The sequence below is a fragment of the Phodopus roborovskii genome, unplaced genomic scaffold (genome assembly GCF_943737965.1).
Source record: "Phodopus roborovskii unplaced genomic scaffold, PHOROB, whole genome shotgun sequence".
Lineage (NCBI taxonomy): Eukaryota > Metazoa > Chordata > Mammalia > Rodentia > Cricetidae > Phodopus > Phodopus roborovskii.
In genome coordinates, this window is record NW_026126693.1 from 3,214,995 (window position 1) to 3,231,429 (window position 16,435).

A 16,435-nucleotide genomic window follows, 5' to 3' on the forward strand; every position below is an offset into this window, starting at 1 on the left:
CTGCCATTGTGTCAACCACTGTGCCACGGTCTTTTGTGAAAGGGTCCTTTGCTGCTGCTCTGTCATCTCAGGAGGACAGAGGTGCGTCTACTGACAATGCCTGTCGGGTCTCAGTCTAGGAGCATGGGTCAGGCTGGATGAAATCACAGACTGGATGTTATATTTTAATTTCCTTTCAGGTAAGAAGCTGACTGGGAAATTTCTATTTCCAACTATGCTTTTCAAATGAGTGTATTTGATATTATCTTTCTCAAAGTCAACTGGGCAATAAAGGCCAACAGAAAAATCCATTTATGTAGTCTCAGGCAATCAGGTAAAAGAGACCAGTAGATGTTTGCATGCAGTAAATATTCTTTTTGTATTATTACATAGATGGACTCATTTAGTAACAAAAGGTCCATCACAATATTGACAAAGATTATGCATCAGGAAAGAGTTCAGAGAAGTCGAGTGGCCCCACAGACAGTAACCGCCAGAGCTGTGAGTTTAGTCTAGAGAATGTTGCTCTTAGCAGTTCCGCCTTCTACAGCCACATTGTATGCTTGAAGTCTGCAACAGGGATACTACCTAAAATGTCATTTGTCTTCTAACTTCAGGTGCAGGCTATCAGATTTACACTTTTTTTAATTAAGCAAATGGACACCAGCATCATCATAGGAAACACAGTTTTATGTTAGAGTTTTGCATTCATTGAAACATGTGACTCTTAGAAAATAAGAAGTGTGCCCAGGTGCCAGTGTTGTTACCTGTGACCAGGCTTTCCCATCTCTGAAAGCCTTGCCATCTTCCGTGAGCATCAGGACCTTCTAGAGCGACACAGACAAGGCTTTGGGGACTCTGGCTGTCCATGGCTCTTACCTTTCTTGAGAGACAGCACTGTTTCTCAAAATTTCCAGTTCATTTAGTGACATTTTGTGCCTTTCCCTTATTTCATTCACTTTCTGATGAGCTTTGTGAAGGAGGTTAACAAACTTGTTTCTTTCATTTCTAATTGTGTCATACAGTTTGGCAAATTCTCGGAGTCTGTGGAAACATAGTTTTGAAAATTGAAAACTAAACAACACCTTCCCCAAAATCAGGTAGATAAGTCATGACCAAATTGTTTTACCTCCGGTGAATTTCATGCTTTTTCTTCTTGTACAGTCTGATTTCAAGGTCCTTTGCTTTGATTTCCTTAATGACATTGGAATGTTTTTGCTGCAAGGTAAAAATTATGTGTGAAATAAAGAGAAACAACTACAAAGCTGAGTGTAGTGGCTTATGTCTGCAATTCCAATGCTTGGGAAACTGAGGCAATAGGATTGCAAAGAATTCAGGATCAGCCTTGAAAATCCAAAATCAACAGCAGCAGCAGCAACAACAAAAACACAATGTAAGAGTACTACTCCTGCTGAACTCCATTCTTATCGGTTAACCCCTCCTAAGCTGCTGGGTTGGGCAGATGAGGGCAGGCGAAAGACGAGAATTGCCTGGCCAGCTGAAGTGACCACCATCAACCAGGATAGGGGGTTACTTAAGACTCGTGAAGAACAAGAGAGGACAAAGGACAGTGTGGGGAACCGGGGACACCTTTGAGAGGAGACCCAGCCTGGTGAGCATGCTGTTTATTGAGGTTGATGAGGAGGATTTACAGGAAGTTTTGACAAATGTTGTGACCTGAACCCTCTATGGCATTTGTGAGACTGAAGCAATGGCTGTAAAGTGCAGTTCCATTTTTTGTGTGTTTGGTGGGTGTATTTTTCCTTGATAACAGGCACCATGTTGAGACTGTTTATAAATATATATATATATATATATATATATATATATATATATATACTAAATAGAAATATATAAACATATGTAATATGAATATATTAAAAAGAAAGCAGTTATAGCTTTAAAAATCCTAAGAAATAATCTATCAAGTGCTGGATTTATCAGTGATACTCTGTAGATAGAAATGCCTGGTGGGACCTTTCTCTGGCACAGGAAGCATCTGGAGACAGTCTCTGCTGGTAGCTTTGGGGGTGGGCAGTTTCAGTCACTGTCTATCGGGGCAGGCAGAGCAAAAGCATTTGGCCTGGTAGAGCCAAGGCAGAATGAATGCACACTGAATTTATTTTGTATAATTTTCAGCGAAAATGTGAGTCAACAAGCTAACCTTTAGGTGACTGTACATGAAAAGAATAAAGCAGGTGTAAGATGTAGCTTAAACTATGCCGTCTTGTGGGCGACAGCAATGTCACCATGAATTCCTATTTCAGACACTTTATATATTCTTTAAAAAGAGATATAGACATTACATAAATTAATAAGATTGAATGCCTTCTTGTGGAGAAACAGTTAACTACAACCAATGTTTAAAAGAGTAATTCGCAATACTGAAACACTTGAGGAACAAACAATATTTTCCCTTATGATTTCCACATCTCAAAAAGAACTGTCTTATGCTTTATTATGAATAAGTTCATTTGGTAACAGTTTAGTTTATGTAGATTATTGTGTTTATAACACAAGGATAGATATAGATAACATAAGGGTCAAATTTTGGGATCTATTAAAATTTGTCTACTTTGTAAAACAGACCAGTTCTTTTCTTGGAATAACAAATTATAGCTCTAGTTTATCTAAAAATTTCTAAAAGAGAGGAAGTTTTCTAAGTAGGAATCTCATAGAAGCGGACTCTTCCAACCACAGAGGAGGCTTCTGACACACTGTACTGGTTAATCCCACCCCAGACCCCGACTTCAGGGGCGATGACCTTCTCAAACTTAATCTGCCCCTCTTATAGTCATCCTTGTCTCTTCGGCTTCGCCTCTTCCCAGTTCCCAAGAGGCTATACTCTTCCTCATCGGTGTTCTATGAGTCCAGTGATCCCAGGACTCCAGTTTCTGAGAGGCTATGCCATTCCTCATTGTTTTCTATGACACAATGATCCCAAGACTCCAGTTCCTGAGAGGCTATGCCATTCCTCATTGTTTTCTATGATATAATGATCCCAGGACTCCAGTTCCTATGAATCCAATGATCCCATGGGCTCCGTTAACTTTTGCAACAGAAATAAAACAGTTCAAGGTGGGTTGAGTGAACCTCGCCATCTATTCTTGCCTCTCTCTGCTTCATTTGACATCCCTCCTCCTCTCCCTCTGCCAGGTGTGTCTAACTTCTCACTTCTCAGCTATGAATGTGTCTAAGTAAACAGTGAAAGAGGTGTTTGAGAAGTAGGCTAATGGTTGGGGATCTGTGTGGTTACAGCTGCCTCCTCCTGTCTTTGCTACAGAATCTATTTCACATCAATGCCCATCAATGCTGTTTAAGTGTGTGTTCCTTCTGGGGAATAAGAAGAAAATATCTTACCCCCATGTTGGCACTCAGAATGAGAACAAAGATTACATGTACAAATAGCCAAGCAAGGTCACATGACAAATGCATAAGTTCTACTTTAGTAATAGTTTATATCATAGTCATCAAAAATTTATTATTATTAATTCTTGAAACACAGTATCACTATATCATCCAGGCTAAACTTTAACTTACTGTTCCCCCCGAGTCTACTACCTCTTGATTACATGCCATAATGCACACTTTTATTGTTTGTTTGGCAAGAGATCAAAGCAGCTCTCATAGGCAGGCACTCTAGCCTTGAACTATTTCCCAGACTTTATTTACCTTTAACAAAGCACCCAGACACAGTCCTCCTGTGGACTCACTAACAGATTCCAGCGTTAAATGTAGCCCCTGCTGCAGGAGGGTTCTGTTTTCTGATGCTGCTTGTGGCACTTTGTAGGGGTCATTGAGCACATTCTGCACTGCTCATCTGATGACTGTTCACAAGCTCTGCTCTTACATTGTCCCAAGTCAAGTCACAGTGCAACCTGTGGCTCTGCAACTTGCAGATGCCTCTCTCTGTGGTTTATGTACCTGACAGCCCTGGCCACTGTAGATGTTTACTTCATCCTTGTTCAAATTGCCATCTGTTCAGACCCCTCTGATCATTTGATTGGCTTTTGTAACTTCTAGCCTGCTAACTGCTGAAAACTAAACCCTGAGGTTGGTTTCTTTTCCAGTGTATGATTCAGTGTCCTTTATGAAATAATTTATAGTCATCAAATTTGAAGGAAATTTAGAATTACCTCTTTCAAATTAACGACACATTAAAACAAGGCCCCCTTAAACTCTTGTGGTAACTAATGAGAGGTCATAATAAAGCAGTTACCTGGGCTTTCAGGAAATCTTTGGACTTTTGTTCTCGTTCATCTATTTTGATCTGCGTCATTCGCCCCAGGTTGAATACCAGGTCTCGCATATTCTCCTGCTCCTTTAAAAGTTTATTTTCTTCAGCAATATGCTGTTCTACGAGCCTGGCCTCAGCTTCTGATAGGGTTTTCTTTTGGAAAGCACAGGATTATAATTCATTTTCTGAAGGAGCACCATAAGGTTAGCATATAACATTGTCTTCCTTTCATGCTGTCAACAGAGAGCAGAGTCACCCAAATCTCTGCTCCAGCTTTCCCTTTAATTTATGAAGGATGCAAACTAGTAGGTTAGCATGATCTCCTTTTTCTTAGTGTGTTTTAAAGTGGCTAGATGTTTAAATGACAAAAGTTTGAAATTTGAAAATAGACATCAATGAAACAAGTTGACTTTCAGTGCAATCAATAGCCCTTTTATTTGTAAAAGGCTCACCATTTCAAACGTGTCCTTTTTTTTCCTCAGAAAAAAAATTGTAGGGAATGAACTTTAAGATGAGGATGGCGTCTCTCTCTCTCTCTCTCTCTCTCTCTCTCTCTCTCTCTCTCTCTCTGTGTGTGTGTGTGTGTGTGTTTGTGTGTGTGTCTGTGTACATGCGTGTGCGCCCGCGCTCTCTCACGCTGTGCTGGACCACTTGGCTAGATGAGGATGGTATGTGTGCACTCACTCAGTAGTGCTGGACTATTTGGCTAGCATGTTTGAGGCACTTCACTCAATTCTCAGTAAACTTCTCCCACAAAGAAGAAATAGGCCCACTGTAAGCAAGATGGTGCCCTTTAAAGATTGATGCACATTATTTGTTCACATTATTGTACACATGAGTGGGTTTCACTATAGCACTGGCATATGCACATTATCTTCTGATAGTGTCTCCCTTCCCAGCTGCCTACCCCTCCCATCCCCTACCATCTCTTTGATGTGCTTTTGTAGAACATTTAAAAAACACAACTTTATGCTCCATTCTGAGACAGAAGTGCAAATGAGTTCGAAGTTAACCTGCTGAGCCAGATTCCTCTTAGCTAATTCCACTTCCTTGTGGAGGTCTCTTCTCCTCTCAGGCAACATAAGGTCATCTTTAGGGATAGCTTCGATCTGGAAGATAGAATTTAAAATCAGTGCTGCAATGAAAACAATGTCCAATACCATATACTCAACCCCATTGCACACTTTTTTGGAACTGGCAGGCAAACTCTGATTCCCGACCTTACCAGAATTTCCTACTCTGGTTATTTATTTATTTTTATAAAACCAATGTGAAATAAAATATAAAGATCTACCAAAAATACACAGTCCATTAGCTAACAGTATTTTATCCTGTATAAATAAATCTTAATACCTAATATGTACTGAGCAACACTTAAACGTGTTGCAGTGGTGTGGGGCTTAGAGACATGATCTTATTTATTCCTCACAAATGCCAAGAGACATGCAGTTGTTTGGGAGAGAATTACATATGGACTCGCCTCAGCGGTGCAGGTACAAACCCAGGTAGGCACCACACTGTCTGTCTGTCCACTGCACCCTTTGACCACCATACCCTGCTGCCTCATCAATTCAGTCAGGAACTGAGGAACCTCCAAATGTTTGACCATTCATGGGACAGTAATTATGATTATCAAGTCTACACTCATTTATGAAATCCTATAGACCAAAGAAAAGCAGTTGAGAATAACTTGTTATTTAAATGTGAAAGTTTGATGAGCAAATGGGAAATTATTACTTAAAGAAAAAAGTTTCTTAATCGTTTTGTTGAAACCTACATTTTTTGCCATTATGCTTTTGCTGTGTTAAAATACATTTGGGGAAAGTATTTGATAAGAAATCATACAGTAGCTATGAGGGAAGGGGGCATCCAAAACTGTGGAAGGGTCACTTTGGGGTAATTATACCCTCCCTACTTGACTCTGGACCCCAATATGGGAAGCCAACAAGTGCAACCTGATGTGGTTCTTTTCCTCCAGTGACAACAGACTTCGAGTCTCCAGAGCTGTGCATTAGCCAGAATGCACAGCAAGAAGGGAAGGACATTCTGCTCAGTAGATTAAAGGTCACCAAACAGAATCTTTCTTAGGTTCAAAATGCTCTTATAAAGTAGCTCCCATGTATTTTTGTGGGCCCCATCCATCTGTGTAAGCCAGTGTTTCTTCAGTAACATCTGTATCCTCAGGTGCCGGGTGCTTCCCGATTCTCATGGTCTCGCCTACCATGGACAGCTAACTGTCAAGCAGCCCAGACTACACTTAAGGGGATGTGTCATGGTTTTGTGAAATTCATATAGTGATATAAAGAACTTCATGTTTTTAATGGACAGACCGAAGCAAAGGGAAAACTTGTGTAGCCTTGAGTAATTGGAAGACGACATGGGCAGTGTTGGCTACCCATAAGGAGGAGCTCCACCTCTCTTGTCTGGGATAGAAAGGTGAGCAAGCATCCCCAGAAATAAGCATCCTCTGCTGCAGATGGGCCTAGATGGGCTGTTCCCCATGCTGTACTCCCATAGGCTGGGAGTCTAACACCTGGGACCAGGAAATCTTGTAAAAAAAAAAAAATGACAGAAAATCACAAGAGCTTGCTTAGTCAACTAAAAGCTCCTGGCCGATTTCTGTGGTTTGAGGTCTCAGACATTTTGATTCTTTCCACTGTTTTGAAGTAAGAACAGTATTATGAATTGCACTCAATTTTGATTTCTGGCTTGTGCTTTTCCAACACTGTGCGTGCGTGCGTGCGTGTGTGTGTGTGTGTGTGTGTGTGTGTGTGTGTGTGTGTGTATTTACTTCATGTATGTTTTATTCTGATTAAATTATCTATAAATCTCAGGCCTCTGGTCTCTGCAGAATTGCATACATACACATGGTTTGTGAAAGGGTTAATAAGATGAGCAGCTGGTAGCAGAGCCTTATCTAGCAGAATCTAGTGGAGGTCAATTTTTCTCTTATTAGCTGAACTTCATTGTTCCATGTCCCAAGTATCTAAGGGTCCTTAGACAGCTTTGCCATGGGAGGGTGGGGGCAGTGTGGTGGCTGGGGCCAGGGAGAGCCAGGGAAATGGGGAAGACTCCTGGGTAGGATTGCTGGGAAGGTATCTCTTTATGTTAAAAGACTCAATGACAGTAACAGACCCAGAGTGGCACTTGCTACATGTTCTGTCTTATCTGTGGTTCCTGTCCAGAATCTTAAGTAACCGCAGGTATCAGGAAGTAAAAACAGGCTAGGAGAGAGTCTGGAGTAGTCGTAGGTGACAGGACTCTAGAGAGTGCAATAGGAGGACACAGTAGCTGTGAAAGGGGAAATGGGAAATGGGAAACATCGGTGGAGGAGACTTACCTGGGGGTGGTGAAGGGATGGCAACATAGAAAGAAAGGGAAGGATGAGGGATAAATGACTCTAGTGATATTTGAAAAAGTCATAGGGAGTCATATTGTTTTATAAAATTACATATCATGGGTTGTGTGTGTGTGTTTACTTGGAGTGACAATGCTACCTTCCAAACCACAGACTATCTGGTAAAAACCCCAGTGTCAGACATGGGAAACATTTGAGTTGTTGGTCAGAGGAACCTGAGAGAGTCCCACAAAAACAATAAATGTTATTGTTGTTGCCTTGGCTGCCTTTCAGGAAAAGAGGGTTGGACCCTATTGCTGAAGACCCCACACACGTCAGATGCAGGGCTTGGAGAATGCTGGCCTGGAAGCCTTCTCTCTGAGGCTCTCACAGCAACAAAGGGAGCTATAACAGTTGCCAAGGAACAAAATCAATCAATAGTCTTACCTAGCTGTACCATCTTCAGACCGCGATAGCCAGATTGTCATGCTATTCTGAAATGTGAAATGATGGCATTTATAGCCTAGGGGTGTGGCATTTATATCCCACTTGATTGGAGGGGTTTCATGCCTGGTGTTATTAAAAACACACGACTACTCATGACTGATGAGGTCCTGGAACACCCTTACAGCCATGGAGAAGTTCAGCTCTCACCCTCATTCAGAGCTCTTTTTACCGCAGACAGAGACCGTATGGAAAGTATCAATTGGTCAGAATGCAGAGAACAAGTGGGTGAGGAGTGCCCAGACACAGCATGTACATCTACAACACAGCCCTACAGCTGAGGCTCAGGGGAGGAGGGGACAGAGAGGTGGTAAATGCCAGAAGACCAGGATATCTGCAGCAAGGCAGTGACTACTAAAAAGATTTAAAAAACAGGACACAAAGTAGAGGGAGGAGGAAGGAGGATGAGGGGGAGTTGGATGAAAGAGTGGGGGATGAATATGATAAAAAAAAAAACGTTGCATGCAATCTCAAAGAAGTAATAAAAATATTACATTAAAAAAAAAAAACAAGGCCAGCCGAGCTAGTGATCACTTTCTTGCAGGATGGCCATCTTGTGACCACTGAGAAGAAGTACAGTAAGAATGACCAAAGAGAGACAAAAGAACTCTGGACTTTTTGTGATGTGAAATTACTTAATGCAACCAGTGAACACATGCTACAACCATGCTGAAGTCCCCAGTGAACACATGCTACAGCCATGCCGACATCCCCGGTGAACACACACATACTACAACCATGCTGATGTCCCCACTAACAGGGCAAAAATTGTCTGCCACAATTCTAACTATGGAATAGAAGATGGCTTACGGTACTTCTGATGAATTTTGAGCCCCAAATTGTACATGTCAACAAGTTTTATAAGATTGCATATATTTAATTCTTAGATCTGTTATTTCTCCTTTTTTAAAATTTAAATTTGGAACAAGGTTGTTGTTTTACATGTCCATCCCAGTTCCCTCACCCTCCCTTCCTCCCCTATCACCCTCACCAACCCCCAGCCCATTCCCTTTCTGATCCCCAGGGAGGGTGAGACCTTCTATGGGGGATATTAAAAGTCTGTCATATCATTTGGAGCAGGGCCTAGGCCCTCTCCCATGTGTCTAAGATGACAGAGTATCCCTCTATGTGGAATGGGCTCCCAAAGTCCATTCATATACTAGAGATAAATACTGATCCACTACCAGAGTTCCCATAGACTGCACAGTCCTCCTAACTAACACCCATGTTCAGGGGGTCTGGTCTATTCTATGCTGGTTTCCCACCTATCAGACTTCTTCAGGTCAGCAGTTTCTGTGGGTTTCTCCAGTCTGGTCTTGACCCCTTTGCTCATCATTCTTCCCTCTCTACAACTGGATTCCAGGAGTTTGGCTCAGAGTTTAGCTGTGGGTGCCTGCTTTTGCTTCCATCAGCTGCTGGATGAGGGCTCTAGGGTGGCATTTAATCTTTTTATCAGGGAAGGGCATTTAAGGTAGCCTCTCCACTATTGCTTAGATTGTTAGTTGGGTTCATCCTCTGGGCATTTCACTAGTGCCAGATTTCTCCTTAAATGGCTCCTCATGTTTTAAAGATATGTTCATTATAGACAAACAATAAACATGTATAAAATAATTTTAAAAAATGATCCTCCCTACCCGACCCTCAAAACCAATGTTGTTCCCTAGAAGGTGCTGTTAATGGCTGGACAGTGTTCTTCTGGATATTTTCAATGAATGAGAAACCAGCCATAACTGTTGTAAAAGTTAGGATGTTAGACACTGCCCTTTGGCAGTAAACACCCTGGATGAGACCAGTGAACCTTGGCATGCAGTGTAATACTTGGACATTTATCTGAAACTTTCCCAACTCTTTTGAGACTGTCTTGAGTTTGTGGGAGAGTCTTTCAATACAATGACATTTAGGGGGTGGGGCGTGCCCTTCAGGAGGCAGAGGCATGAGATCTCTGTGAGTCTGAGGCCATTCTGGTCTACAAAGAGAATGCCAGGACAGCCTGGGCTGTTACAGGGAAACCTTGACTTGAAAAACCAAAGGGGGGAAAAAGAAAAAGGGAGGAGGAGGAGAAGGAGGAGGAAAAGGTGAACAACAACAACCACAACAACAACAACATCAACAAACAAGCTGCAGCAGAATCAGATAACTGTCCCTGGGGGAATAAAGGCTGAAGACTAGGTGGAGCTTCATGTTCACCTTTTACACCCTTTACTCGCCTTTCTGGATTGAATGGAAGTAGGAAATGTCCAGCTGGGAGTGACTGGCCCTGGGCTCCTCCCTATTCCCCAGCTGTGGGCAGTGGCCAGCAGAGTAGGTCATCAGGCCAGAGAAGACTGTACCTGTTACTCACACCATAGTAATAGAGCTTGAAATCAGTGAGAGAAGATCAGAATGCATTTAAATTTCTTCGTTTTATATCTTATGGGAGCTATATTTTAAATTTAATAGGTAATTATGTCATTATATATGTAGCTTTGAACTTTTAAAACCCAACAATTTCAGTCTTTCACTGCAAATCTAACTTGGTCAGAAGCCATTCCTCTTGTTTTGGGTATAATCAGATCAATGTTATAAAAGCCTTACTAGTGGGAGACAGTTCCCTGTTAGCTTTAAAGTGCTCTGTTCAGAGATATGAACAGGTAGCCAAGGACTGTAGTATATTAGAGGGCAATTTCTAATGAGAAAGACACAAAACAAAACAAAAACAAACACAAGCAACAAAATCCAGAAATCCAGAAAAAAGGAATTTGAAGGAAATAAACTCCATGTAGGAAGAAGGAACTGTGATTATATCTCTGGTGAGATAACAGAAGATGGGAAATACACATAGTAATGTACAGAAAAAGAGCTGGAGCTGGGTAGGAGGATCTTGCTTGCAATCCCAGCAGTCTGGAAGTGGACAGGACCATCACTGGTTTGAGACCAGGTCTGACTACATAGTGAAACTCTGCCTCAAACAAAACAAAGCAAAGCAAAGCAAAACAAAACAAAACACTATGGCAAAGAAACCATCAGGGCTGGAATTACAGTCCAACATGGAAAGCATATTGTCTAGATGTGTGGAGCTCTAACTTCAATCTCAAGTACTGAAAACAACAACAAAGAGTTTATCAAGAGCAAAAAGAGTTCATGGGAAGATCTGCTATGATAGCAGCATGAAAGACAGAACGGAAAGCTGAGGCAATTGACCTTGTAGCAAATCAAAATGACAAAATGAATGCAATAAATAAATAAATAATGAATAAATAATACGGGAAATTAGAGAACTCTTTCAAAAGGCCCAACATTTGCATAACAGGGCACTGGGAGTGACAGACAGAGAAAAGAAAATGAAGTGGATAAAATCAAAGAACTGAGTGACATTAGAATCCACTGAGTCCCCGACTTGAGTAAAGATAGAAGATCTACTTGTGAGACTATCATTGCAAAATTAAACATTCTGGGGGCAAGGAAAAGAGCCTCTAAACTTCCAGCATGGGAAAGAAAGGTGTTGTGGAATATTACTTTAACTATGTGAAGGTGTGTTCCATTTGTTTGTGCTGCATTTGTTTAATTATAGAAAGATACATTGCTCTTTGACCTTGCACAATGGCACATGATTGGTCTAATGAAAAACTAAATGATTAATAGCTAGGCAGTAGGGGGACAGGTGGGACAGGTAGGCAGAGGAGGAATCTAGGCTCCAGAAGAGAAAGAAAGAGAGAACAAGGGAGAGAAGGAGATGTCCTGGGCCAACCAGCCAGGCAGCTACCAGCCAGATAGACATGGAGTAGGACATACAGAATGAAAGAAAGATAAAAAGCCCTGAGGCAAAACATAGATGAAGGGAAACGGGTTAATTTAAATTATGAGCTAGTAGGACAAGCATAAGATAAAGCCGAGCACTCACAAATAATAAGTCTCTATGTCATGATTTGGGAGCTGGTTGGAGGCCCAAAAGAAAGCCCGCTACAGAAAAGTTTTAAAACAAAGGACCAAGAATCATAATGACATTGACATCTCTTTAATAGGGACTCAACAAGCTAGAAGGAAGACAAGTGATCAAGGCCTTTGGTCTGAAGTCAATTATTTATCATATAAAATTCATATTCAGTTAAATCATAATTATATATGCTACTAGTGAGAAAAATGATATTCTAGTATGCATTTTCTGACAAACAAGTCATTTTCCACTCTCCTTTTATCAGAAAGCTCCTAGAAAACATGCTTTCCTCACAGGTAGAAAGCAATCCAACAGAGGAAAATGCATGTTTTAAGAGCTCCAATACAGGGGAGAGGAGAAGGGCATCATGGAGGGAAGTGGCATGGTAGGTACAGAGTCAGGTAGAAAGTACTTAACTATAGGAAACTAGTCTGTGCAGGCCAGAGAGGAAGCTATTAGCTATAGCAGAGCTGGCCTGCCACTCACAGCTAGTTCTTGGTGTTCTGTTCAGCATCAACAATTCATAGAACATCAATGCCAGACAAAGGGACTCCTTCAATGAAAATTGAAAGCAAGACCACACCATAATTGTTTGAATACAATAAAAAATATGGACACTGCCCAAGCCACAAAAATGCTATACATTCTCCATTTGCAGCTTCTCTACCAATTCCGGCTTCCCCCCATCGTCCTGTCCTTTCTGTTCTGATTACTGACCATGATTTAATATAGTCAATTAATCAGAATTACTCTCATTTCCAGGCAACATGCAAACTCATGACAGAGTCCCCTTTCCTTAAACTGCCTCCCCAACATATGCCACAAGCCCAAATGCTGTGAGTCCTTTCAGTCCTCTCTACCGGGACTTCCACAGTTCGTTCTCCTTTGTTGAAATGTGAAAGAAACTCAGTCATTTGTTGTTCTTGAAGAAATGACTTCTGATCCTTACCGATGACCTCTAGCTAACAACCAAAGGAACACACCAGCAGGTGAATAAACTGAGTTTCTTTCACATTTAATTACCGAGGAAATGTGTGCAGCTGGAGGAGAGCTTGGCCGTAAACAAGAGTCAGGATATTCTAAAGTCCCAGAAACACAACTCGTAGAACAGCCAACAGCGTTTACTGTCTGAATCACGTGTGGAGGGACCTAACCTGTTCACAGCAGTGTAACTACCAAATTCTGAGTCATCTAAAATTACAAGAGAATATTTGGTGTATGGAGGAATAAAAAATTGTGTGGTACAGACTGGGGTCTAAAAGAGAGCAATGTCCTTTATTTTTATAATAAAAATTACAAACTCAGTTGTCAAAATTGATTCTACAGCTAGTTAAACACTATTTATGTGTGGTTCTCATGAGGAGAAAATATTTACTATCACATTCTTCTGACACACAAGTTATTTTCCACTCTCATTTTCTCGGGGACCTACTAGAAGACACTCTTACTGGAACATACAGGTGGACTAGAAACATGTCGAATTGTGTATGGAGAGATTTCAAAAGATGCAGCCAAAGCAACCACATTGGATTGGGGAAAGGATGTGATTAGGGACAGGGGTTTCTTTCCTTCTGAGTCTGTGTGTTCAGGGTTCCAACCTCACATCTGATGTGTTGTGCTAAGGCTAAGGAGTAGCTTGTAATTGGTCAACCTTTTCTAAGAATAACTTGCAAAGTGACATTAAAAGTGTGTTTGGAGGAATTAGACTTACAAAGGCAAACAGAATGCAGGTCTTCAAAGGTTCTAGCATCATCTAGGAACAGGAAAGTCTTAGTTCTCCCTGGGCTCCACTAGGGCCAGGGTGGCTATCCTACACTTTAAGGCAAGCATTGAAAAGGTAAGGGCAGTGCAAACCCAACTAGTTAGCACCCAAAACATGAAAACCAGAACAATGAACCCTGATAGCTCAAAAGAAAAAAAAAATAAAGGACAGAAAATGGAACATAAGCAGATGGGACAAAGAAACAGCTATGTATGACTATAGTCTAAGCACACCCACAGTTACATTAATATTCATATTAAAGCTAAACACAAGAATGCAAAGGTTTTGTCGTCTCTGGCCATATTTTAAAAGTATGTGCTGTGTATGAGACACAGAGAGGCTGAAAGGAAATGGATTCCCAGAACTGGGGCTATGGATGGCTGTAAAGCACCAGGAAGGTGCTGGGAATCAATCCCTTGTACTCTCATCTTCTGGAAGAGAAGCCGCCACTCTTAACCACTGAGTCACCATCACTCCAGTGATGAGACTTCTATGGCTCAGTATTCCTGGTCACCCCCACCTTATGGCACCTCCAATCTGTAACATCCTTCCACAATTGGCACAGGAGAGGGATGAAGAGCCAGAAGGTCTCACTCTGGTGTTGAAAAGGCCTAATCTAAAAATGGCATGTTACTTCTTCCCACAGTCCACTGGCTGAACTGTGTGTGATTTCTTAAATGCAAAGGGCGCAAGCGATGCAAACTTTCCCTGAACACAGGAAAAGAGAACCAGGAACAGGTTAGGTTCAGACATGTCTACCAGGGTTGGAAATGGTTGTTTACTTCTGAAGTCATGAATGCCCAGAAGGTCCTGGGACATGACAATCCTGAAAAGAATGGTTCCGTGAAAATCAACTACCTCACCTCAGAGACGCTTTTTGAAAGAAATCCCTGAGCTTAAAAGCTGGGGTGGCTATACAATAAAAGAACTTCAGGAGGCATCACCATTCCTGACTTTAAGCTCTACTACAGAGCTATAGTTCTGAAAACAGCCTGGTATTGGCATAAAAATAGACAGGTAGACCAATGGAATCGAATTGAAAATCCTGATATTAATCCACGCACCTATGAACACCTGATTTTCGACAAAACAGCTAAAATTATACAATGGGGCAAAGACAGCATCTTCAACAAATGGTGCTGGCACAATTGGATGAGGGTGTGTAGAAGACTCCAGATAGACCCATGCCTATCGCCTCACACAAAACTCAAGTCCAAATGGATCAAAGACCTCAACATAAATGTAGTCCCCCTGAACCTCTTAGAAGAGAAAGTAGGAGGTACCCTTGAACAAATTGGTATAGGAGACTGCTTCCTGAACGTAACTCCAGGAGCACAGACACTGAGATCAACAATTAACAAATGGGACCTCCTCAAACTTAGAAGCTTCTGTAAGGCAAAGGACACAGTTGACAAGACCAAACGGCAGCTCACTGACTGGGAAAAGATTTTCACTAATCCTATATCCGACAAAGGGCTGATCTCCAAAATATACAAAGAACTCAAGAAACTAGTCAACAAAACACCAAATAACCCTATTACAAAATGGGGTACAGAACTGAAGAAAGAATTCTCAATGGAGGAAATCAAAAAGGCTGAAAGACACTTAAGAAAATGCTCCACATCCTTAGCTATCAGGGAAATGCAAATCAAAACAACTTTGAGATACCATCTTACCCCTGCCAGAATGGCTAAAATTAGAAACACCAGTGATGGCTTATGTTGGAGAGGATGTGGAGAACGTGGAACACTCCTCCACTGCTGGTGGGAGTGCAAACTCATACAGCCATTTTGGAGATCAGTATGGCGGTTCCTCAGGAAAATGGGAATTAGTTTACCACAGGACCCGGCAATCCCCCTCTTAGGCATATACCCAAAGGATTCACATCAATGCAACAAAGACATCTGTTCAACTATGTTCATAGCAGCACTATTTGTAATAGCAAGAACCTGGAAGCAACCTAGATGCCCCTCAATTGAAGAATGGTTAATGAAGATGTGGCACATCTACACAATGGAATACTACTCTGCAGAAAAAAATAATGGTATCTTGAAATTCACAGGCAAGTGGATGGCACTTGAAGAAACCATCCTGAATGAGGTAACCCAGTCACAAAAAGAGAAACACAGTATGTACTCACTCATATATGGATTTTAGAACTAGATCAAATGATCACCAGCCTATAATTCATATCACCAGAGGAACTAGGATACAAGTTGTATTCTAAGAGATTCATATAAAGTCCCTCACAGAACTGGGAAGGGACAAGTCCCCCAGACCTCAGGTAAAGTGGGGGAGGACAGCTAATGGAGAGAGAAGTAGGAGAAAATGAGAGGGAGGAGAGGAAGGCATGTGCGACCAGGAGGATTGAGCCTGGTTAGGAATGGAAAATAGGAAAGAGAGAGAGAGACAGAGACAGAGACAGAGCAGAGAGAGAGAACATAAAAGAGGGAGCCAATATTGGTTTGAAGATAAAGTTGAACACAAAGAAAGGTCGAGGGAACTACAAGACTGCTCCCAACTAACAATCTCAGCTCCCGTGGAAAGGCTATCATAAATGCCCTTCCCGGAGAGTGAGATCCACAACTAACTTCTCCATGGAGTCCTCAACTAATGCCTGTTGAAAACAGGAGCAAACACCCATACATAAACACTGAGTCGAACTAGAACCCAGAAGCAGATGGAGAGGACAAGACCATGCGG

General features: G+C 41.6%; 1 protein-coding gene across 1 annotated transcript in view; it reads right to left on the reverse strand.

Annotated features, from left to right (window-relative positions):
* Positions 1 to 16,435, reverse strand: part of Ccdc146 (coiled-coil domain containing 146) — a 146,493-nt gene that overhangs the window by 12,074 nt on the left and 117,984 nt on the right. Inside the window, exons 10-13 of the mRNA XM_051174808.1 lie at positions 5,230 to 5,325; positions 4,199 to 4,369; positions 1,109 to 1,197; positions 859 to 1,023 (exon numbers count right to left, since the gene is read on the reverse strand). Of these exons, the coding sequence (XP_051030765.1) occupies positions 859 to 1,023; positions 1,109 to 1,197; positions 4,199 to 4,369; positions 5,230 to 5,325 (521 nt within the window). The remainder of the gene's footprint in view (positions 1 to 858; positions 1,024 to 1,108; positions 1,198 to 4,198; positions 4,370 to 5,229; positions 5,326 to 16,435) is intronic.